Consider the following 24,028-nt stretch of genomic DNA (forward strand, 5'->3'; position numbering starts at 1 on the left):
TGCCTGGAATGACGGAAATCAGTCTGACGGAAGATTTAAAAAAAAATTATGATCAGGAATGAAAAATAACGAATGGGATGAAATGAATAAAAACCAAGGCTATAATCCCACGAAGGCTCGTTCAGAGCGGAGCAGAGTTCTTATTTCACAGCCATTTTCTCCATTTCACAAGCAATGAGACAAACGGCGTTACAGACAGTGGCGGCTGTATCGTAAGGGCATGCGTAGTAAATGTAGCCAGTTCAGTGTTGTGTGGACCAGTGGGGAACCAGCTGGATGTTCTCGTTCTTTGTGGGTTTTAGTAGAAGTGTGTTACCGTTTTGAAGGTGGTAGATTCTTTGAAATGGTGTTGACAGAAAGCTGATCATGGGGATGAAGCATCAGAGACAAAGTGCAGGCGTTGATATTCCAGAGCTTCATCCAAAATCCTAAAGTTGCTCTAAACATCAACATGATTCAACTGCAAGTGGAGAAAAACTGTTCAGTTCCCTTTAGACAGATTAAATTTACCAGCACAAACTTCAGTGTGGAAGAACGACGAGAAAAATAGTTTGTTTAAATGAAGATTCAAAGGTTCAATAATCACCTTTTACATCGTGTTGCTTCTTTGCATCCGTTCATTTTTCCACCTGGAAACTACAGAATAACCATCAGAGCAAAGAGCAGGAAGAGGAGTGATGTAGTCGATGCGTCGTCACGTCTCTCCTCCCATCGTGTTACAGAAAAAGATCCTCTCAAGAGGAGCAAATAGTAAAAGAGTTGTTTGGAACAGAAGAGACTTTGAATGAAAAAAGCTGATCTACGAGCATTCTTCAGGTTATTAATCGGTCGTCTCTGCTTCTAGAAGAACGACGAGCCGTTGGAAAGGTCGAGCTGTGAACCTGCTAACGTCAAACCAAAGCAGCGTTACGTGACATGTCGCCACGAATGTCATCGCAAGTCAGAGTCTCCTGAACTTGCTCAGTCGTGGCGGCGTACCCTCCAGGAGACTTGGAGGACGGCCATGTTGTGCAGTGAAAGCCAAATGGTTGCTTTCTCAATGTGTTAAAGGGCTACATTAACTAAATATGCACCACTTGCTGTTTCATTAAGCTCGAGGCGTTAACATCAGCTGACAGGAAGCGTCCCTCTGCTGAGGAGACCACCTGACCTTGTTTTCATGCTGCTTCATGCTGATTTCAGGACGTCCTGCCCGCTTTCTATTTAGTGTTCTAGCGTTACACTACAACCACTTAGAGAATGTATGAAGTGGACTAGCTGCTAACTCCGAGCTTTATTTTGCACGCCTGCAAAATGATTCACCTACCGTACAAGATTGTCACTGATACATGTCGATGTCTAGTCGTGTGTCACCATGAGTGCAGTGCCACATGCAGTTAAAAACAGGCGGTAGGAAGCTTTGAGTGTGCTTATTCTTTAAAAAACAATCCGCAGCATTAATGACGGTATGTCGTACCAAGAGACTGTTTACCGACTGTCGCCACTCTTTGCATGAGATCTACTGTTTGTACGACACGCACCTCTGACTGTAAAATGACTGAAAACAGCACTGTACTGTAATTACAACAGAAACACAGCGAATACACACCTCTGACTGAAACACTGATTCTTTTTGTAAATAATTCACTCCGCTACTAGAGGGGATACTCACGGATCTGAGCGGTGGAGTCCAGAGCTGAATTCACCATCGCAACAATCAAATGGAGCTTTTTTCATTCAGTGATCTTTCATCACATCGATCATTCTGCAGCGTTCACACCCAAGGGTTCGTTCGTTAGTGGAGGACGTCACGAAGCAGAGTGCTGCGAAACGTCACGGACTTCGCTCAGTATTTGGCTGTTTTGAACTTTCGGACGTTGTTCTCATCGATCATGAGAGAAGGTAGATGAACAGCAGAGGTACAGTGTCGCAACAAGAAAACCAGTCTGAACTATTTACTCAAAACGTTCAACATAAACAGTCGGCAAACTTCGAAGAGATACTTCCAGGTTTGTTCTGGACTTCACGCAGTTTTACATACTTAGGCTTTACCTTAATTTCAGGAATCGTGGCCAAAACAACAAAAATAAGATCCAGAATCATCTTAAATTGTCCCTCAACCGTTCCATGTGCAGTACACATAAGATGAAATACAAGGCTGGCAGTTCGCTCCGAGCAGAACGTGTTCTTAAAGTGCCGCTCACGGTGAGCAGACGTCTGCATGAAGCCTCCAGCTGTTCATTTAACCAAGTGCAACAGATGAACACGCTGCTGTCGCCGACCTCTGGAGCGTCCTGTCGGTCCGACTGCTGCTACTCACGCTGTATTATTAAAGAAACGTTTGAGGTGTTCAAAGCAAGAAAATATTAAACCTACAATTGTAACTTTTAAAGTGAATCATGTATTCACTTCTGTTGGTAAGACATTTCTAATGTGTGGAAATGCAGTATTTGGATGTGACGCAGTGATCCAACTAAAAATACGTTCATCCTTCTGAGCCGCTGAAGAAACATCCATCACATCAACATCACTGCGTCTTTTAGGCCCTCGTGTCCGTCGACTCTCCTCAAAACTAGCTGAGTGTGGATTTACCAGACACTGTTTAAACTGTCACATTCATTTTTCTGCCACAGAACATTTATACCTCATGAATCACACACTAGAATGACATAAGTGTAAAAAAATGCTCCTCCCAAACACACTGTTACGTTAGTGCCGATCTTTTTGGAATAAACAGGGTGATATTGTACAGATAACGTGTCTGTGGAGAGTGTCTTTAGAGCTGAACGCTGGTCTCCATGTTAGTTTAGTTTAAACTGTACGCCACATCCACCAGTTTGGTAACCAGATCAGTGTGGCGCTCGTGGCGCTAACAGTCGATTCTCGAAGGAACATTCAGACATTTTAAGAAGTCGTTTTTAGTCCAGAATGAGTTGTTTTCCCCCACAGAAGGATATCAGTGTCATCTCTGTGTGTGCTAGAGAGAAGGATGGGAGGTGTGCAGCTTAGCTTGGCACGAAGACTGGAAGCTCTTCATTGATTATCCCATATCTGATCAGATCAGACCCTCGTCCCCAGCACAGTTCAGGACTTCAGATGCTGCGTTCGGTCACTGCTCCCAGCGGCTGTTGGCTAACAAATAGCTGCAACGCTAACTGCTGCCAAAACCACATTTTTACTTTTTACACTTTTAATTTCCACACTTCAATAAACCAGACAAAAAAAGCTGGAACGAGGATTTAATCCCAATGTTAGCTTTGATTTAACTAGGCTAGTCTTTTTTAAAAACCTCCAGTCTCTGCTAAGCTGGACTAGCAGCCAGGCCTGATATATTCATTACAGAAGTGAAGCCGGTATTAATAGGAGCTAGGCTACCAGTCATTGTGCTAAGCTAAGCTAAGCTAAGCTAAACACAAAGATGTCGTACAGTTGGCCGCACACTTCCTACTGCATTTCATAAAATGTCTGAATGTTCCCTCTGAGTTTTTGCAATAACAGCAGAGTTTCTGTTGTGAGGACTGAAGAGCTCACAGCTAGTTCAGTGTGACGATCCGTGAGTGTCTTTCACGTGTAAAATACATGTAAGCATTTTTTTTCTATCACTATATGATTGTACAGTACTGCTTGTATAATCTACAGGTAAAGCATGTATTTTAAACTTTTTGTAAATTCAAATGATAACTGTGTACATATATACAGAAATGTAGAAAGTAATTAGGTTTGCAGTTAATCTCTAATAGCATGATAATTAGCGGGGTTTAGTATGTATGTACAGGCTGTATGTTAAATCTGTATGAAGGGAAACACTTGAAAATCACCTGATATCAGACTGCGTGCTGTGTAAGGATAAACTCTGCAATGCATTTTTTTGTGCCTTTTATATCAATGTATGTAATCTAGACAATCTTGAAAAGCTTGTGTACAACCAAAATGACATTAAAATGGTTTTGGGGGCAAATACATCAGTTCTTGTTGTCTTTCTTACTGCGAGACGGACGGTTAGTATCATAGTTTCCTCCCAGCTAACTGTTTCAAAAACCATTTGTTCAAGTCTGTAACATCAGCAGCACGCTGGAAAGAGATTTAGTTCCACTGTAGAAAAATAAAACAGCAGTGAGCCCCATAAAAGACTGAAAGCAGCAAATGTCATTGAAATTAAAGCAAAATAAATGAACTCTGATGATTGAACTACTGTGTTTAACTTCTGATTTGATGTTATGTTTTGAATTCCTCACATGGTGTCATTGCTGCTTGGCCTTGTTCATGAGCTCCATGCTGTCAATTCAGATGTAATAAACAGTGTTGTTGCATTGATTGCAGGTGTTGTCACCCACGGAGCAGAGCACCCCGTCCCCACCCTCCCCAGACTACCGGACAAAAGGCCAGAGCGACGAGAAGGAGCACTTCCACATCCTTCCTCAGCTCCAGGCCAAGAGGGCCGACTTCCTCACCGTCATGCTAACTGGTACCTTGCCTCAGCGCCGGAGTTTTGCCACGCCAGAGGAAGAAGTCCCAGAACCTCCGGGGCCAAAGGATGACGACGTGACAAAGAGTGAATCCAACAGCGAGGCCAGTCAGAAGAGCACTGAACGCAGTCAGGATGCTGCGCCTTCAACTCTCATGGCCGAGGACCAGAGGGGCCAGAGGGAGCACGCCTCAGCTGCCGATGCAGACCCTGACCTGGAGGACGCCTCCAAAACCCTGGTCCTCTTCTCACCTGGAGACACTCGCAAGTCTCCCTCTGGCGGTGATCATGGTCTGGAGGGTGAGTTGGCCACACCGTGCGCCCTCACATCCCGTAACGACCGCCTCCTAGTCGGGGAGCCGAGTCAGCTGGAACCCTCTGAGACCGGCCGCTTGTCCCCTGCTCTCAGGTCAGACCTCAGGCCTTCGACTCCCATCGCTCCTGCATCACCGCCCTTCACCAAAGTGGAGCGCACCTTCGTCCACATTGCAGAGACATCACACCTCAATGTCATGTCGTCCAACGGTCACTCTGCCAAGGACAGCGACCGGGAAGTCTTGGCCATCATGAAGGCATCAATTGTAGAGGATGACGCGCATGAGGAGGGGGGAGCACAGAGAGACTCTCCAGAGGAGCCTGTGCCCGACCAAACTGACAAACACCCCAACGCTGAGAATGGTCCACCAACTGTCCTGGCCCAGTCTTTGGAGCCGGTTCCAGAAACCATGTCACCAGTTTGTGAACATAAAGAAATGTCACAGGAACCTAAGAAACAGCCGTCATCGGTTGAAGAAGCTGCCAAGCTTCAGACAACTGGATCAGAACTACCGGCTGCCATGAAGCCCAGAATCCGAAGCCGAATCCCAGTGCTCATCTCTGAAGAGGACTCGGGCTCAGAGCAGTCCTCCTCCCTCTCAGCTAGGGCTCGGCTGCAGCAGCGGGCCCGGCAGCTGGACTTGGCCCGCCTGCTGGTCCAGAAGCAACAGGGTCGCTGGATGAGGAGGAGGATGCTGTCTGGGACGTCGTCGTCGTTGTCTTCTGGGGACGATGAGCGCCGGAGGGCTTCCGAGACCCTGTCCACCACTGGCTCGGAGGAGGACACGCATACCTCGGACGAGTCCAGAAGGAGCTCCCGTCTCAAACCGACTGAAGAGCAGGGCTCCAAAGAGTGCAGGAGCAGGATCCCCCGGCCCGTCACCCCCATAAAGAGGCCTTCAGTGGGGCTTGCTGCTGCTGCTCCTTCTCCTCTCTCCTTGCCAGACTCCAGCACTACCAAAGGAGCAACATCCTTCGCAAATGTGTAAGATTCCTTTTCTTTTTTTTTGTGTGTAAACAAGTTTTCATTTTGAAGCAGTTTGGTCACATTTTTCTGTAAAAATTAACCCAAACACATCTTTGTTTTACTCTTCTGTCCACAGGAATCAGAAAATTGGACTAAGCACTCTCAGTACTCAACGGAAACCCAAACCTGTCTCACCCAGGTCCTCGTCCTCGTGCCCCCGTCCCTCTGCCACCGCTGCCCCGTCCGGCAGCCCCCGAATGCCCCTGCGAGTCCTGTTTGGAACCCGTCGCAGCCTTAGCTCCACACACTGCAGGACTGACAGCCCCTCCCCTCAGAGAGTATGTCCGTCCAGGCAGCCCCTCTCGGTTCGAGCTCCGACCGTCCCCATGCTACCGCCCAGGACTACAACGACTATGCGGCGCAGCGCATCGCAGGAAGCCACGGCCCAGACCTCCTCTGGCACCACGCCCGCCAGGACCAGGCCCAAACCAGCCGGCGCGGCTAAGGTGAAGCCAAATGCCCGGGAAAAGGCAGTACCCGCTAGATAATACAAAGAGACTCATCACTGAGACATGTTTGTGCATAATCAGTCTTCGGACAAGCTACGCCTCAAAGGTTCTCACCTGACTCCATGTTAGACTGTGACGTTACAACAATCTCCTTCAATTCATGTAATGTAAACAGACCTCTTGTATTTTCCAAGGACAGCTTACTGAAATATCTTCACGGGCTTCCAGTAATCTTGACGGACTGTCGTGCAGGAGCGTCGCTGCCATGGTGCTATGGATACGTCTGTTGCTCCCTGGTCAATCCCTGATTTAACTGGTTTCTGGAGCTGAGGATCGTGGCCTCCAACAAGTCCAGCTTCAGAGACTCTCACCTCACACAGAACCCTCGGCTTGTCCACAGCTATACTACTCTTCTATCGACAGTACCCTGCTTGGTTCACATTGCATGGTGAAATATATCACAAATACATTGAATCTGTACAAAAATCTGTACCTTTAAATGATTTGATATAGTTCTCCCCTTCCTATTGGGATAAACACGCCAAAAAAAAGAGATTAAATTAGACTGGATTGAATGCCCGAACTATGTTAATATGATTAGAGGCTCCTAACTATATCCCGTACTCGTTATGGTCTTGGATAAAGAGATGAACACAAAGATGAATCGCTCAGCCACTCGCCTCCTCCTCATGGTGTGACAATGGGCATGCTTTAATCATTCTATTTTCTGGGTGTTTTTATTTTGTTTATGCTCTGAATTGTATATAATAGAATCATTTCCCATAAAGACATCTTTATTTTTTATCTTGCCAGGCAAACTGTAAATTTCAAGTCTCTACCCTTCTGTTCTGATGTGTTGGCACTACGCCTGTTTTTTACGCATGAGAAAAACAGGGTTAACCATGAGAGGAAGTCTTACCTGCTTGGATTCTGCTGACAGTGCGAAGGTGTGCTGGCTGTTGGAGCCCATGTTGTGTTCAGGGTCGGTGGGCACTGAGCTGTGAAGTAAAGTCTTGGTCATGTGGACGGGCGTCTTGTCGTTCTTTCCTCGCTGGTTTCCAGTAAACCCACCTGATCCGGATCCAGCCATGGGTCTGTTTTTTAAAAACAGAAGAGCTTCATATCGCATATTTATATTTACATATTTAATGTCAGACAAAGAGGGAAACATATTATTTAATGATCATTAGTTCTTTAATGATCTATTGTGCTGGTTCAGTGTTAACAGTAACAGTAGTGTTGGTAATGATGGTCTTAGTGTTGTGTTAAACTCGGAGGGGGGGGGGGGGGTTGGGAGTTGTAGTTTTAACAGTCTCAGGTTGTAGTTCTTCCGGTCGTCCGCCAGGTGGCGGTGACGACATACCGGAAACTAAGCGGAGGCAGCGGTGATGACGGGAGCCAAGATGGCGGCGCAGGTGGAGCTGTGCTGCCTGGAGAGCGTTCCGGCTCACCTGAGTCCTCTGGACGGGTTCATGCTGAAGTCTCACCTGGGTCTAGTTCTCCAGAGTGACACCGACCCACCGACCGTCCTCTTCACCCCGCAGCGGCCTCACGGCTCCGGGCGGCCGGGCATTTTACTGCGCGTTCACCCGCTCAGCGAGGAGGAGGCTGCGGGCAGCGGAGCAGCGGAGTCCGGGAGCCGGATCCGGCTGTTCGCCAGCCGCCTCCTCCTGCGGCACCACGGGCTCCAGCGGCCGGGAATCACCGGGACCGTCCGGGCTCTGGAGCCGGTCGGCCTGGACCGGGTGGTGCTGGGAGCCCGCAGCAGGCAGAGCCTCCGCTGGGCCCGGACGGAGCAGTTCACCGCCGGGCTGCTGGAGCTCTGCCGCCCGGGACAGTGGCTGCTGGCCCGGCAGGGGGAGCCGCTGCTGCTGGGGGGGGACCTGGGACAGGTGAGTTAATTTAGCCCTTATTACAGCTTATTAGAGTCATTTCACTGACAGCTTTAACAACTATTTTATCTGTTTTAAAAGCTGTATTTGGTCCTAAATGTCCTCTTTCCTCTTGGGGGGGGGGGGGCAGTTAGAGAAGCAGCTGAACAGGTTTTTCCTGAACCCCCCAAACTAGATAACAGTCAGTGTTTACTGACACAGGGAGGGTTCGTCTGTTTGCCTGGTGAAGTGTGTGTGCTGTCTCAGGTGGTGTTCACAGCTCACAGACGGCTCTCCTCCTCCACCTGCTCCTCCTCCTCCACCTGCTCCTCCTCTTCCTCCTCCACCTGCTTCCCCTCCTCCTCTTCCTCCTCCACCTGCTCCTCCTGCTCCTCCTCTTCCTCCTCCACCTGCTCCTCCTGCTCCTCCTCTTCCTCCTCCACCTGCTCCTCCCCCTCCTCCTCTTCCTCCTCCACCTGCTCCTCCTCCTCCTCCTCCTCTTCCTCCTCCACCTGCTCCTTCAGACCTCCTGCTCAGAGTCACCAGTAAACACTGATACTGTTCCATTACTCTTATCTAACTTCATCATCCTGTGATGGAGACGTTCACCTTGACGCTGAAGCTGTGGCTGCTGTCCTCAGGTGTCCCCAGGTGTCCTCAGGTGTCCCCAGGTGTCCCCAGGTGTCCCCAGGTGTCCCCAGGTGTCCCCAGGTGTCCTCAGGTGTCCCCAGGTGTCCTCAGGTGTCCTCAGGTGTCCTCAGGTGTCCCCAGGTGTCCCCAGGTGTCCTCTCACAGAAACAGTCCTCAGAAGATAAACAATGAGTAGAACTCTTTTTCATGTGTGAACTGTCTTAAGTTCAGTGAAAGCACCAAACTTCTGAATGTCAGAAGAATTACTTTCAGTTTTCAGCTGCAGTTTGATTCATTTTAGGCACCAAATCTACCAGGTTATGTCTAAGACTTCCTGTACCTGTGTCAGGTGCCCCCCCCCAGCAGAGCAGCAGCAGGTCCTGAGTCTGTTCAGTCTGGTGGAGACGTGACCGTGATCACAGATTCTGATTCTTTGGCCCCAAAGTGAATATTGGAGGCAGTTTTAGAAAGATGTCACTCTGCACCTGCCGCACCTGAGCTAGTTAGCATGGAAGCTAACAGGCTAACAGCTGTTAGCAGCCAGCTGACTCCAACCTGCACTGAGCTCCAGTCTGACTGGTGTTAGACACTGAACAGGTCGGAGTCAGCTGGTGATCACAGAGATTATTGATTATTGATAGTCAGGTTCCCTCCATCCACACCACCTTCACTTCCAGGAGGCCACGCCCACTCAGAGACAGGAAGTGGAGACCACTTCAGCCCTCTGGACTGTAGCCTGTAGTGACACATCTGTAGCTGTAGAGGATCTCTGGTTGATGATGATGATGATGAAGAATAATCAGTCAAACACAAATATAAAAGGCAGCGTTCATTAAACACTAAATTACCCCCCAGGGTGTAAATACCCTCTGACTTTCATTTCCTGTCGGTCAGCTGACTTCCTGTTTCTCTTCTTCGTGGGTGTCCAGGTGCAGCAGCAGTCGGAGCTGATGGTTCTGGACTGCAGCCCCGTGGCTCAGGGTCGGATCACCGCCGACACCTCTCTGGTTCTGACGGACTGCTGGGACTCGGCGGACCCCCCAGGACCGGCCCCGCCCCCCTGCAGGCCGCTCGGACTGTGCGTGTCTGACTTCGCTCATTACGCCGACGGTCTGGGAGGGGGGCGGTCCCTTCTGGACAACAGGAAGTTGCTGGGTTCCGGGTTCTCCGGCGTCCTGCAGGCGCTGGAGTGCCGGGTGGACGTGCGAGTAGCGGACGCTCGGCGGTGGGCCGGGGTCAGAGGTCCGGGGGGGGCCGCCGTGGACGTGGACGCCTGCGTGTTTGTGAGCAAACAGCTGCTCCTCCGGCTCGGGCTCTTCAACCAGGAGTGGGTGAGGCTGTCCAGGCCGGGGGGGGGCTCCCGACCCCCCACAGGGCAGGCCGAGGTCAGGGGGGGCGGAGAGAGGCCGGCCTCTGTGGTGGTGGTCGACTTCAGTCAGAGTCCAGACCTGCAGAACCAGGACCAGGTCGGACTGATGTCACACACACACTGGTTCAACATGACAGACGGGGACGAGGTCCCTCTGGACACACACACACTGAGGATGAAGGTACACACACACACACACACACACACACACACACACACACACACACACACACACACACACACACACACACACACACACACACACACACACACAGGATGAAGGTACACACTGAGGATGAAGGTACACACTGAGGATGAAGGTACACACACACGCACACTGAGGATGAAGATACACACACACACAGAGGATGAAGGTACACACACACACACACACACACAGAGGATGAAGGTACACACACACACACACACACAGAGGATGAAGGTACACACACACACACACACACACAGAGGATGAAGGTACACACACACACACACACACACACGCACACTGAGGATGAAGGTACACACACACACACACACACACAGAGGATGAAGATACACACAGAGGATGAAGGTACACACACACACACACTGATGATGAAGGTACACACACACACACACACACACACACTGATGATGAAGGTACACACACACACACACACACACACACACACACACACACACACACACACACTGATGATGAAGGTACACACACACACACTGATGATAAAGGTACACACATACACACACTGAGGATGAAGGTACACACACACACACACACACACACACACACACACTGATGATGAAGGTACACACACACACACACACACACACACACACTGATGATAAAGGTACACACATACACACACTGATGATGAAGGTACACACATACACACACTGAGGATGAAGGTACACACACACACACACACACACACACACACACACACTGATGATGAAGGTACACACACACACACACACACACACACACACTGATGATAAAGGTACACACATACACACACTGATGATGAAGGTACACACATACACACACACTCATCGTGTTCTTGTCTCTCAGAGGTGGCGACCGTCTCCAGCGCCGCCTGGCATCCGGTGCTCTGACACGTCCTGCCGCTCGGCCTCTCCACCAATCGCCGGCGAGCTTCACATCCAGCCCGTCGTATCTCCGCTGTACAACGACCTCAGTTGCTATGACAACCTGCTGTCTGAACACTTCGGCACGCCCAGGTCAGGTTTTAAAACTGAAAACAGGAAGTTATATCATGCTTGTGCTGTCAGCAGCCAATCAGACGCTGGCTTTACGATGACTCGTCAATCAAACGTCACAAACAAGTCTTCAGTCTATTTGAACGCTTTTGCAGCTGTGAGCAGCTCCTCCATCTCTCTGAGCACTGCATGCTACTGCTACGCTAACCTGCTGACTGTTAGCATGCTACGCTAACCTGCTGACTGTTAGCATGCTACGCTAACCTGCTGCCTGCACACACACTCAGCCTGATTGGTCGTTCCAACATGAAGATGTTCTCTGACCAGTTTGTGGCGTCTCCGTGCAGGCTGGTGTCAGCGGGAGACGTCCTGACGGTTCCAGCTGAGAACCATCCAGACCTGCTGGAGAACAGCTCAGACGGGATTCACAGGTACACACACACACACACACACACACACACACACACACACACACACACACACACACACACTCTCACAGCCTGACAGCATCAATAAATCAAAGGCTTTGACTAAACAAGAACAAACTCAGGTGTCTGTAATAAACCAGCTGGAGCTCACCTGTCCACCTCCTGTCTGGGCTCTTGTTTTTCCTCCTTCTTCTTCTTCTAAAGTAAAGACAGTCATGCAGCAGTCTGCTCTACAGACACACACACATCATTGGCTGCTCTGTGACGACTCTGTGTGACCTTTGACCTCTGCCAGGTGTCCGGTGCTCTTCTTCAGAGTGCAGAAGGTGTGTTCGCCTGCAGAGGGAGAAGAGGGAGGAGGAGGAGCTTACCTGGCCGACAGACTGCACACCTCTCTCTACATGGTGACCTTTGACCTTTCCCATGATTCCTGTGATAAACATGTAGCTGCAGCTGTGTTTAGCCTCCATCAGCTGAGCTGCTCTATTAGCAGCAGGAGGCGTCACTCTGTGTTGTTGGTGTTGTTGTATTTATGGGCTTCATCTACTTTAGATTAGGAATATTTCTGTCTTGGGATCTGATTGTATGCAGAACCAACACATACTTCATGTTTGCACTATGAAACGTTACAGCAGGCTGCAGGGGGCACTGAGTATTGATCTCTCCTCCCTCAGTGATCAGATTTTAATTTCTAATCTGGAAGATTTTCAGTCAGATGAATGTCCGTGAGCCTGCCTCCTCCTCATGATCGTCGCTATGTTTTCATACTAAATCGCTGTCCAAGATCCAAGATTCAAGATTCAAAGTGTTTATTGTCATGTGTACAGTGTTGAAACAAGTTTCCCTGTACAATGAAAATCTTACTTTGCCATCCGCACCGAATGCCAAAGAGTGAAAAAGAGGAGGATAGAATAGAATATAAAACATAGAAATATAAACTACTATTGCTAAATATAAATATATTTACATGTGTGCAAAAATACTTAAAATAAAGTACAGTCATTGGAGGTAGTAGTAGTGACTCCTATCGGCTGTTAAGGAGCCTGATGGTGGAGGGAAAGAAGGAGTTCCTGAGTCTGGACGTCCTGCATTTCAGACTCCTGTACCTCCGGCCTGAGGGGAGGAGAGGGAACAGTTTGTGTTGGGGGTGGGTGGGGTCCTTGATGATGGAGGCAGCCCTCCGGTGGACTCTGTGTCTGTAGATGCTCTGCAGAGAGGGCCGGGGAGTCCTGGTGATCTTGGACGCAGTCTTCACCACTCTCTGCAGGCGACGTTTCCCGGGAAAAATCACAGCAGGGTCTGTGTGTGGGGGGGGGGCTGTTTCCTCCGGTCTCTACAGACGATGAAACTCCATAAACAAATCAAATCCAAAAGAAAAGAAATAAATTGGACTTTCGGATGAAGACGAGCAGGATGTGATGTAGAAGCTTTGAGAGCTTTACAGGTTCAGACCATCAGGTGGCGCCAAACTCAGAGACCCTGTGTTGTGGATGTCTGAGGCCTCTTTGGTCGTCGGTGGTTTTAATTAGAGATTTATGGCTCTTTGAAGGGAGCCGTTCAAAAGACTGGCTCATTGTTATATTTATTTATTTTTTAGAAGTCACCCAGGGGTAACTGTTTTTTATCAAGGAAACAATCACTGGTAGCAGTTACAAGATAAGATTTGGATCAATATATACTCTATTGGTGGGAGTTATTGTGAAATATTGATTATAATTTCATTTGGCTTGTGTTTTCAGTGTAATCATTCCATAAGGTGCCGTACCAACATGCTTTGACAGTGAGATCACTAAATTTTCCCTTCACCTAAAAAACTATGCAGGCTACAGATAACTTCCATGCTAAACAACTTTACACAAGAACATTTTAACAATACAGAAAAAAAAATAAAAATAATAAATAAGAATAAAAACAATATATAAAAAAATACAATGGAAACAATAACAAATGACTTTAATATCTCCTGCTCATTGATCCAGCGGTAAATGTAAATCTCTTCAGTCCGGTCGGGCCCTAATGCTGCGCATCTGTAGCTGCGTTCACGTGAAGGCAGCGTAGACGACTCAGACTCGTGGGGCACACAGGTGACACATGAAGGCAGCGTGGGCAATTTGCATATAAGAACGGCTCACAACTGCGAATTGGTTCTCATCGTTCACTTAAAAGAGCCGCTCAAAAGACTCGACTCGTTCGCGAACGTCACATCTCTCCTGTTGATGCAGTTTATGGGTGCGTTTGTTTCGATGCAGTGGATGAGCCCACGAACACAGACGGGGCCGTCCTGTCGCCGCAGGTGTTCCTCTGACGGTTTGTGTGTCTCCTCCTCAGCGAGCGTCCACCAGCGGCCCCGTCCCCGGCTGCTCCGTGGGGGGGTCGTCCCCGTGGAGCGGTCCGGCTCCTGCGGGACTCTGCAAGACGGTCGAGCTCCTCAGCAGCATCGTCCGGCCACACCTGCACCACAGGTAACTCACCTGTCCACCGGGAGTGTGGCAGCATCATGGAGAGAGGCACGATGGGACGTGCGGTCATGTGATCAGTGACGTCAGTGCTCTGTGTGGTTACAGCAGCTCTCTGTCTGGTTGCACCATCCTCCTTCACGGCCCCGCAGGAAGTGGAAAAGTGACATCTGTCAGCGCGGCGAGTCGCAGACTGAACCTCCACCTGCTGAAGGTAACACTGATGAACAGCCCCATCACCGGCTGTAGGCTAACAGTTAAGGGTCACTCCACTGTTTCTACCCATGATCCTCTCTGTCCTCATCCTGGTGTGTGAGTGACTGGTAGGTAGTAAAAGTGTTGGAACTGGTCCAGTAGATCACCTCAGCCAGCAGACACCAAACGGGCTGCAGTGGCTGCAACGTGATCCTTTGGGACAACTGCACCTGATCACAGTAGGTCCACTAAAAGAGCTTGTTGGATCCACTGACAGGCTCAGAGTGTTATTCTAAGTGTGTGACAGCATCATGGAAAGGATCCCTACAGAGAGAGACCTGGAAGATCCTTTTGGTTTAACCACAAACAGCACACACACCAGACTACATTCACTAAAACAGGGATTTTAGAGAACAGGACACAGGAGCTGCTGCCTCCATCAGTCAGAGTGTCTGTGTTACTTTGATGTTTTAAAGGGTTAGTTCAACACTATTTGTATAACACATAATAACATACACACACTGACTGATGGAGGCAGCAGCAGACCAGCAGCTCCTGTGTGCTGTTCTCTAAAATCCCTGTTTTAGTGAATGTAGTCTGGTGTGTGTGCTGTTTGTGGTTAAACCAAAAGGATCTTCCAGGTCTCTCTCTGTAGGGATCCTTTCCATGATGCTGTCAGTACCTACCAGTCATTCAGACACCAGGATGTGGACAGAGAGGAGTTAAGCTTGATTATATTCTAGTCACTCAGCCGGTACAAACAGCATGAAGTTATTCTGACATATTAAGCCGTTATCATTGTGTGGCGCTGGTGGGCGGCGTGTCTCACCACTTAAACAGAAGCACGGCTACAGTGGGCGTGTTTGGCTGTTGCTGCTCGTTGTCACGGTGACACTTCCCCTGTGCAGGTGGACTGTGTGAGCGTGTGCGCCGACACGCCCGCGGCCTCCGAGGTGAAGCTGACCTCGGCCTTCCAGCGGGCCGACGGCCTGCAGCCGTGCGTCCTGCTGCTCCGGAACCTGCAGCTCCTGCTCAGACCTCGAGGAGGCGCCGAGGAGGACGGCAGGGTCCCGGCGGCGCTCTGCCAGCTGCTCCACAGCGCCCCCCCCAGGTCAGGGACCACCTTTCACCCTCAGGTTCATGAGTTCGGTCAGTCTGTGGACGGCCCCCGGTTTGTGTTTGTGACTCTTATTTTTGACATTTTGAGCTGAAAAGAGAAACAAAATACCTGAAAGAGGATCTTTAGATGACAGAGGTAAACAGGTGACATCACACCTGTGACCTTACATGTGAAGGTGGAGACTCTTTAATGCTTCAGCGCTCAGAGGAAACTAACCAGCGGCTGTTTTCCTCAGGGTGGTCGTGGTGGTGACGGTCTGCAGACCTCGGGATCTGTCTGCGGGCGTTGTGGCAGCCTTCGTCCACCAGGTGGCGTTAGAGTCTCCTACCGAGGAGCAGCGGCGCTCCGTGCTGCTCAGCCTCAGCCGAGACCTTCACCTGGGGAGGGACGTGAACCTGGAGCAGCTCTCCAAGCTCACTGCAGTAGGTGACTGTCCAGAGCAGAGCAGAGCAGAGCAGCACAGTGACCTCACTGACGGTGTGTCCTCACCCCCTCTTCCTCTTCCTCCTCCTCCTCCTCCTCCTCCTCTTCCTCAGGGCTTTGTGTTGGGGGACCTCAGGGCCCTGCTGGGTGAAGCAGGTCGTTCTGCCTGCAGGAGGCTGATCCACAGCAGGTGAGACTGGTGACGTAATCAGTATGAAGTTAGTGTGGTGATTAAACGGTGAGTGACCTCCTGTTGGCCGGTTGGTTTCTGTGCAGTGGAGGCCGTTCGGAGGAGGACCTGTGCTCCAGTGGTGTGACCATCCTGAACCAGGACTTCACCTCCGCTCTGGAGATCCTGCAGGACGCCCAGTCCAAGGCCATCGGAGCCCCCAAGGTGACGCGACTAACGCTGCAGCAAAATAACGTCAGAAGTCTCTGATCAGTATCGTAAATGGGAAGAATTCCTGGTTTCTGGTTAACTCTGACTAGCTGCTCTGACTAGCTGCTCTGACTAGCTGCTCTAACTAGCTGCTCTGACTAGCTGCTCTGACTAGCTGCTCTGACTAGCTGCTCTGACTAGCTGCTCTAACTAGCCTCTGTGTGGAGCAGATCCCTGATGTGCGCTGGGAGGATGTCGGAGGTCTCCAGCAGGTGAAGAAGGAGATCTTGGACACGGTTCAGCTTCCTCTGCAGCGTCCAGAGCTCCGGTCCCTGGGCCTGAACCGGACCGGAGTCCTGCTGTACGGACCGCCGGGGACGGGCAAGACCCTGCTGGCCAAGGCCGTGGCTACCGAGTGCTCCATGACCTTCCTCAGGTAGGGACACCTTCGTCTTCCTCAGGTAGGGACACCTTCGTCTTCCTCAGGTAGGGACACCTTCGTCTTCCTCAGGTAGGGACACCTTCGTCTTCCTCAGGTAGGGACACCATCATTCATAAATGTGTGTGTGTGTGTGTGTGTGTCTCAGTGTTAAAGGTCCAGAGCTGATCAACATGTACGTGGGTCAGAGTGAGGAGAACATCAGAGAAGGTCTGTGGGTCATTTCATGGTTCCTGTCGGTGATTCTGATGTCTGATGGTCAAACGGGCCGGAAACAAACCAGCAGAGACGAGGAAATATCAATCAGTCAATCTTTACTTCTAGTGGGCCCCTTTCATCAGGAGAGACCCAATGGTTCAAGAATTCAAAACATCCCCACATGAGCAAGAGCTAGGAGGAAACACCAAGAAACTCCCCTTTAAACGGGAAGAAACTCCCCTTTAAACACCAAGAAACTCCCCTTTAACACCAAGAAACTCCCCTTTAAACACCAAGAAACTCCCCTTTAAACACCAAGAAACTCCCCTTTAAACGGGAAGAAACTCCCCTTTAAACACCAAGAAACTCCCCTTTAAACAGGAAGAAACTCCCCTTTAACAGGAAGGAACCTCAGACAGATCCCAGATCAGAGGTGGGAGGTTTTCTGCCTGTGAGGTCCATTTGAAGCTTAATGTTTCTTCACTTGAAGCCATTTAAAGATGGGTGTGTTCAGGTGCTCCTCCCCCTCCTCCTCCTCCCCCTCCTCCTCCCCCTCCTCCTCCTCCTCCTCCTCCTCCTCCTCCTCCTCCTCCTGGCCTGTTTCCAGCCCGTGTGCTCAGTGTGTTGCTGACAGTGTTTCTGTGCTCAGTGTTCTGCAGAGCTCGCTCGGCCGCTCCCTGTGTCGTCTTCTTTGACGAGCTGGACTCTCTGGCTCCCAGCAGGGGGCGCAGTGGAGACTCTGGGGGGGTGATGGACAGGTGAGGACGGGTGTTTACCTCTGTAGTGTCACTGTGTTTGAGTAGAAATGTTCTCTTTATTAATCTATGAGTAGAAACCGTCTTTCTCATTTCTAGCATGTGTTGTTCTGTCTTTTTTATTATGTATTAGATTTTTTATTTTGTTTTGTTATTGATTATTAGCAACTTTCTTTTTGTCTTTTGTAGTGAAGCATCGTTAGATTACATCATTCAGTGTTTTCATTGATTTGAAAAAGTCAATTAGGGATGACAGAGCGTGAAAACACACACGAGACCTCCACCCCCCCAAAAACCACACCGGGATCCAGCTGATCACTGAGGTTTGATCTCTGTACAGGGTGGTGTCCCAGCTGATCACTGAGGTTTGATCTCTGTACAGGGTGGTGTCCCAGCTGGTCACTGAGGTTTGATCTCTCTGTACAGGGTGGTGTCCCAGCTGATCACTGAGGTTTGATCTCTCTGTACAGGGTGGTGTCCCAGCTGATCACTGAGGTTTGATCTCTCTGTACAGGGTGGTGTCCCAGCTGATCACTGAGGTTTGATCTCTGTACAGGGTGGTGTCCCAGCTGATCACTGAGGTTTGATCTCTCTGTACAGGGTGGTGTCCCAGCTGATCACTGAGGTTTGATCTCTCTGTACAGGGTGGTGTCCCAGCTGATCACTGAGGTTTGATCTCTGTACAGGGTGGTGTCCCAGCTGATCACTGAGGTTTGATCTCTGTACAGGGTGGTGTCCCAGCTGATCACTGAGGTTTGATCTCTGTACAGGGTGGTGTCCCAGCTGATCACTGAGGTTTGATCTCTGTACAGGGTGGTGTCCCAGCTGATCACTGAGGTTTGATCTCTGTACAGGGTGGTGTCCCAGCTGATCACTGAGGTTTGATCTCTGTACAGGGTGGTGTCCCAGCTGATCACTGAGGTTTGATCTCTCTGTACAGGGTGGTGTCCCAGCTGATCACTGAGGTTTGATCTCTCTGTACAGGGTGGTGTCCCAGCTGATCACTGAGGTTTGATCTCTGTACAGGGTGGTGTCCCAGCTGATCACTGAGGTTTGATCTCTCTGTACAGGGTGGTGTCCCAGCTGATCACTGAGGTTTGATCTCTGTACAGGGTGGTGTCCCAGCTGATCACTGAGGTTTGATCTCTGTACAGGGTGGTGTCCCAGCTGATCACTGAGGTTTGATCTCTGTACAGGGTGGTGTCCCAGCTGATCACTGAGGTTTGATCTCTGTACAGGGTGGTGTCCCAGCTGATCACTGAGGTTTGATCTCTCTGTACAGGGTGGTGTCCCAGCTGATCACTGAGGTTTGATCTCTGTACAGGGTGGTGTCCCAGCTGATCACTGAGGTTTGATCTCTCTGTACAGGGTGGTGTCCCAGCTGATCACTGAGGTTTGATCTCTGTACAGGGTGGTGTCCCAGCTGATCACTGAGGTTTGATCTCTCTGTACAGGGTGGTGTCCCAGCTGATCACTGAGGTTTGATCTCTCTGTACAGGGTGGTGTCCCAGCTGATCACTGAGGTTTGATCTCTCTGTACAGGGTGGTGTCCCAGCTGATCACTGAGGTTTGATCTCTGTACAGGGTGGTGTCCCAGCTGATCACTGAGGTTTGATCTCTCTGTACAGGGTGGTGTCCCAGCTGATCACTGAGGTTTGATCTCTGTACAGGGTGGTGTCCCAGCTGATCACTGAGGTTTGATCTCTCTGTACAGGGTGGTGTCCCAGCTGATCACTGAGGTTTGATCTCTCTGTACAGGGTGGTGTCCCAGCTGATCACTGAGGTTTGATCTCTCTGTACAGGGTGGTGTCCCAGCTGATCACTGAGGTTTGATCTCTGTACAGGGTGGTGTCCCAGCTGATCACTGAGGTTTGATCTCTGTACAGGGTGGTGTCCCAGCTGATCACTGAGGTTTGATCTCTGTACAGGGTGGTGTCCCAGCTGATCACTGAGGTTTGATCTCTGTACAGGGTGGTGTCCCAGCTGATCACTGAGGTTTGATCTCTGTACAGGGTGGTGTCCCAGCTGATCACTGAGGTTTGATCTCTCTGTACAGGGTGGTGTCCCAGCTGATCACTGAGGTTTGATCTCTGTACAGGGTGGTGTCCCAGCTGATCACTGAGGTTTGATCTCTCTGTACAGGGTGGTGTCCCAGCTGATCACTGAGGTTTGATCTCTCTGTACAGGGTGGTGTCCCAGCTGATCACTGAGGTTTGATCTCTGTACAGGGTGGTGTCCCAGCTGATCACTGAGGTTTGATCTCTCTGTACAGGGTGGTGTCCCAGCTGATCACTGAGGTTTGATCTCTCTGTACAGGGTGGTGTCCCAGCTGATCACTGAGGTTTGATCTCTCTGTACAGGGTGGTGTCCCAGCTGATCACTGAGGTTTGATCTCTCTGTACAGGGTGGTGTCCCAGCTGATCACTGAGGTTTGATCTCTGTACAGGGTGGTGTCCCAGCTGATCACTGAGGTTTGATCTCTGTACAGGGTGGTGTCCCAGCTGATCACTGAGGTTTGATCTCTGTACAGGGTGGTGTCCCAGCTGATCACTGAGGTTTGATCTCTGTGTACAGGGTGGTGTCCCAGCTGATCACTGAGGTTTGATCTCTGTGTACAGGGTGGTGTCCCAGCTGATCACTGAGGTTTGATCTCTGTGTACAGGGTGGTGTCCCAGCTGATCACTGAGGTTTGATCTCTGTGTACAGGGTGGTGTCCCAGCTGATCACTGAGGTTTGATCTCTGTGTACAGGGTGGTGTCCCAGCTGCTGGCTGAACTCGACGCTCTGCACTCGTCTGTCGCTGTTTTTGTCATCGGAGCGACGAACCGTCCAGACCTGCTGGACCAATCACTGCTGAGGCCTGGCAGGTCAGAGGGCACACACACACACACACACACACACACACACACACACACACACACACACACACACACACACACACACACTCTTCTAGATTGATTGTGTGGTTCATGGTAGCAGACCTTTGAGTCTTATCTAAACAGTAAAACCTGCGGATGTTTTCTCTAGCAGACGATATCCATATTGTGGACTGTGTGTCTCCTTCAGGTTTGATAAGCTCGTCTATGTCGGGATCAATGAGGACCGGGTCTCACAGCTGCAGGTGCTCCAGGCCGTCCTCAGAAAGTAAGAGCAGCTACTGGACCACAGAACATTTACAGTCAGTCTGGTGTTTTAAACGTCCACTAGAAGAGCTTGTTTGATCCACTGACAGGCTCAGAGTGTTATTCTAAGTGTGTGACAGCATCATGGAAAGGATCCCTACAGAGAGAGACCTGGAAGATCCTTTTGGTTTAACCACAAACAGCACACACACCAGACTACATTCACTAAAACAGGGATTTTAGAGAACAGTTGCTGGGCTACCTCTGTGTCGATCAGGTAGTTTGTGTGTGTTTTAAAGGTTTAGTTCAGATCCAACACATCATTCATGTACCGGACAGTAACACAAACACACTGACTGACGGAGGGAGCAGTAGACCAGCTCCTGTCTTCTGTGAGGTACATTTACTGGTTTAGTCAGTGGAGTCTGGTGGAGGTGTCAGAACTACGCTCATGGGCATCGAAATCTGATGGATTAAGAGAAGGGCACGTCGGAACGATTGCTGCCCACTAAACAAAACGTAACTTCATGAATTAATTAGTTTTAATGTGCTAAATATTTCAAATGAACCACGAAATGTATTTCATTAATATTGACAGCGCTAACAAACAGGAAATATTGCAGATGAGTCCTTTAACGTGACGCTCTCTCCCTTTAATCCTCTCAGAGACACAAACATGTATGTGACACTTATTTTGAAAAACTCTCTCGTCTCCAGGTTCCAGTTGGACTCTGCGGTGAACCTGCAGGACGTGGTGGGTCGCTGCCCCGCTCACATGACCGGCGCCGACCTGTACGCTCTCTGCTCAGACGCCATGACGGCCGCCATCAGGAGGAAGATCTCAGACATCGAAGGCGGTAAGAGAGCAGGTCATTAACACACAGTTTAGTTCTTTTCAGACGCCTCTCCCATCTTCTCTTACCCTTTCAGGCCGTTTTCCTCATTTAACGTCTGAAGTGACGAAGTCTGAGCATCTATCGAGTGGCACAGATGAGTGATGTCACGGGTCATTACAGATCTACTCGTGTCGGTTTTATCTTTTAATGCAAGGTGACGCACCGTCGTGTGGTCACGCCATGAGTCGCGCTCGTGATTGGCTGGAAAGAGGTCACATGACCGGAGATGAGCAGGGACACAGATGTAGGATCCACACTTTGCACTCCTGATGTCAGGAATCCAAATTATCGTATGTTCAGCCATGTTTGTAACACGGTAGTCAGTACTGATCATATATTGATCATATATTGATCATATATTGATCATATATTGATCATACGCTGCCGTCTTAAATGCATGTTGGGGATTTGAACACAAAGAGAAAACAGAACCGGCCTGAAAACAACAACAGAACTGTCCTGCAGCTTTTACCACGTTAACGTCTGCCATCTGTGACGTCACTGAAAAGACTCAGAATAAACTGAAGTTCTACTTAAACTGTTGAAAGCCCGACCTTACTCTGTGACTCTGTAATGACCTGCCCCCCCCCTCAGGCCTGGACTCCGAGGACTCTCCCCTCCACCTCTGCGCTGAGGATTTCTCTGCAGCGTTGGAAAACTTCAGGCCGTCGGTTTCGGATCAGGAGCTGCTGCGCTACAGAGACATCCAGCAGACGCTCACGGCCAAGTAGAAAGCAGACGGACAGTAAGACGAAGGTTTAAAGGGCCACAGCACTGGACGTGATGTGATTAATAAAGACATGTGAACAGATGAGCGGAGCCTTTGTCCCCCCCCCAAACCACCACTTATTAACTTATTTTATAAAAAACATCTGTCTGGTCGTCAACGGAGAGACGAAGCAGGTTTTCATCCTGTTTGAATGGTTCCCTGAATGTCTCACAGGATGTTTGTCAGTTTAAAGATGTTAAAGTCCGTAAAGTCTCAGTTTGTGGTGAAGAACCGTTCAGTCTGGTGTCAGAGCTGCTAGCTAGCGAGCTAACGCTGCTACGTCCCCGTGCTAACGTCCCTACTGTTCTCTGAGCTGCTGTGTGTGATCACAGACTCCCGGTCCCCTGATGAAGGATCACGGACTCCTGGTCCCCTGATGAAGGATCACGGACTCCCGGTCCCCTGAGGAAGGATCACAGACTCCCGGTCCCCTGAGGAAGGATCACAGACTCCTGGTCCCCTGATGAAGGATCAGACCCTCTACCTGCTGCTGGTCCACATCCTGGTGTGGTGTGTTTTCCTTCTGATGGAGGATTCTCAGTCTGGTACTTCAACAGTTTCACCACAAACTGAGACTCTAAAGTGATTCAGGATCAAACCCTCTTACGGGATCTTTTTACAAAATAGTTTACAGATGTGAGGAAGGATTTAACATCTTTAAACATGTCGTTCAGTCTGAAGAAAAAGTCATGAAACTTTAAATAATGATGCTGATTTTATCATCAGGATTTTATCACAAAACTGAAGTCGCAGTTTAAAAAAAATCGTTACAACTGGTTCAGCTGAGCGAGAAGCTGCTTCAATCGCAACATTTCCATCATACTTCACTGCACATCAGAGAACTGGAATATAAAACGGTCAGTCTGACGACCCATGCTGGAAATTCAAGTATTTTTGAAATGAATTAAATAAAATAAAAAAATAAAAAAAGGCAGATGTTGAGCTTTTGCTGGATGCTATGCTATTTACAGCTAGCCACTTTTATTTATTTATTTTTTCCAATTTCAAAACATCAGATTCACTTCAACAAATAAATGCAAAAAGAGGAACCTCAAAAGCAGGAATACTCAGCGGTAGGATAAGATGAATGAAACGTCCCCCGACCCAAAATGTCTAGTTGTAAAGTGACGTCACATTTGAAACAAACAGCCGACAGTTAAACGATGCAGATTTACTGCGAGCAGCTTTGGTAAACATGAAAACACGGAAGAGTCTGTAGCCATTTTCACACTTTTATTCCCTTCGAAAGCTGAACCGAACTGCTAGCTAGCATGTTAGCCTGTCGGGATGTTAGCAGGCTGACTTTTACAGCCCGTAAAAACCACATAAAATGGTAATTAATAATAATTTAGTTACGCAGACGTTATAGTTGGTGTCATTTAGCCAGTTAGCACTAAGACGTCCGTCACCGTTAGTGATGCATCAGGTGCTTCTAGCTAAACGGCTGGCTAACTACCGTTGGTTAGCTAAATGTTGGTCATTGTTTACTCTGAACTCATTATATGATGGTCTGTCTGCCGCT

General features: G+C 49.4%; 2 protein-coding genes across 3 annotated transcripts in view; both read left to right on the forward strand.

Annotated features, from left to right (window-relative positions):
• Positions 1-6,660, forward strand: part of ttbk1a (tau tubulin kinase 1a) — a 40,292-nt gene extending 33,632 nt beyond the window's left edge. The window contains exons 15-16 of the mRNA XM_070827652.1: positions 4,300-5,744; positions 5,863-6,660. Of these exons, the coding sequence (XP_070683753.1) occupies positions 4,300-5,744; positions 5,863-6,274 (1,857 nt within the window). The 3' untranslated portion in view covers positions 6,275-6,660. The remainder of the gene's footprint in view (positions 1-4,299; positions 5,745-5,862) is intronic.
• A 963-nt stretch (positions 6,661-7,623) lies between these two features.
• On the forward strand, positions 7,624-22,548 carry pex6 (peroxisomal biogenesis factor 6). Of its 2 annotated transcripts, none has more exons than XM_070828085.1 (18): positions 7,624-8,127; positions 9,666-10,286; positions 11,178-11,347; positions 11,674-11,757; positions 12,050-12,158; positions 14,083-14,216; positions 14,319-14,424; positions 15,314-15,516; positions 15,761-15,947; positions 16,062-16,138; positions 16,225-16,342; positions 16,558-16,763; positions 16,915-16,976; positions 17,614-17,722; positions 20,470-20,586; positions 20,786-20,863; positions 21,559-21,698; positions 22,332-22,548. In XM_070828085.1, the coding sequence occupies exons 1-18, from the start codon at positions 7,624-7,626 to the stop codon at positions 22,466-22,468; spliced, it is 3,162 nt and encodes a 1,053-aa protein (XP_070684186.1). In that variant the 3' UTR covers positions 22,469-22,548. The 2 variants fall into 2 exon arrangements, with proteins under 2 accessions (XP_070684186.1, XP_070684187.1); XM_070828086.1 differs by having other exon boundaries at positions 14,322-14,424.
• Positions 22,549-24,028: the final 1,480 nt, after the last annotated feature.

The sequence above is a fragment of the Pempheris klunzingeri genome, chromosome 3 (assembly GCF_042242105.1).
Source record: "Pempheris klunzingeri isolate RE-2024b chromosome 3, fPemKlu1.hap1, whole genome shotgun sequence".
In the NCBI taxonomy this organism is placed as follows: domain Eukaryota; kingdom Metazoa; phylum Chordata; class Actinopteri; order Acropomatiformes; family Pempheridae; genus Pempheris; species Pempheris klunzingeri.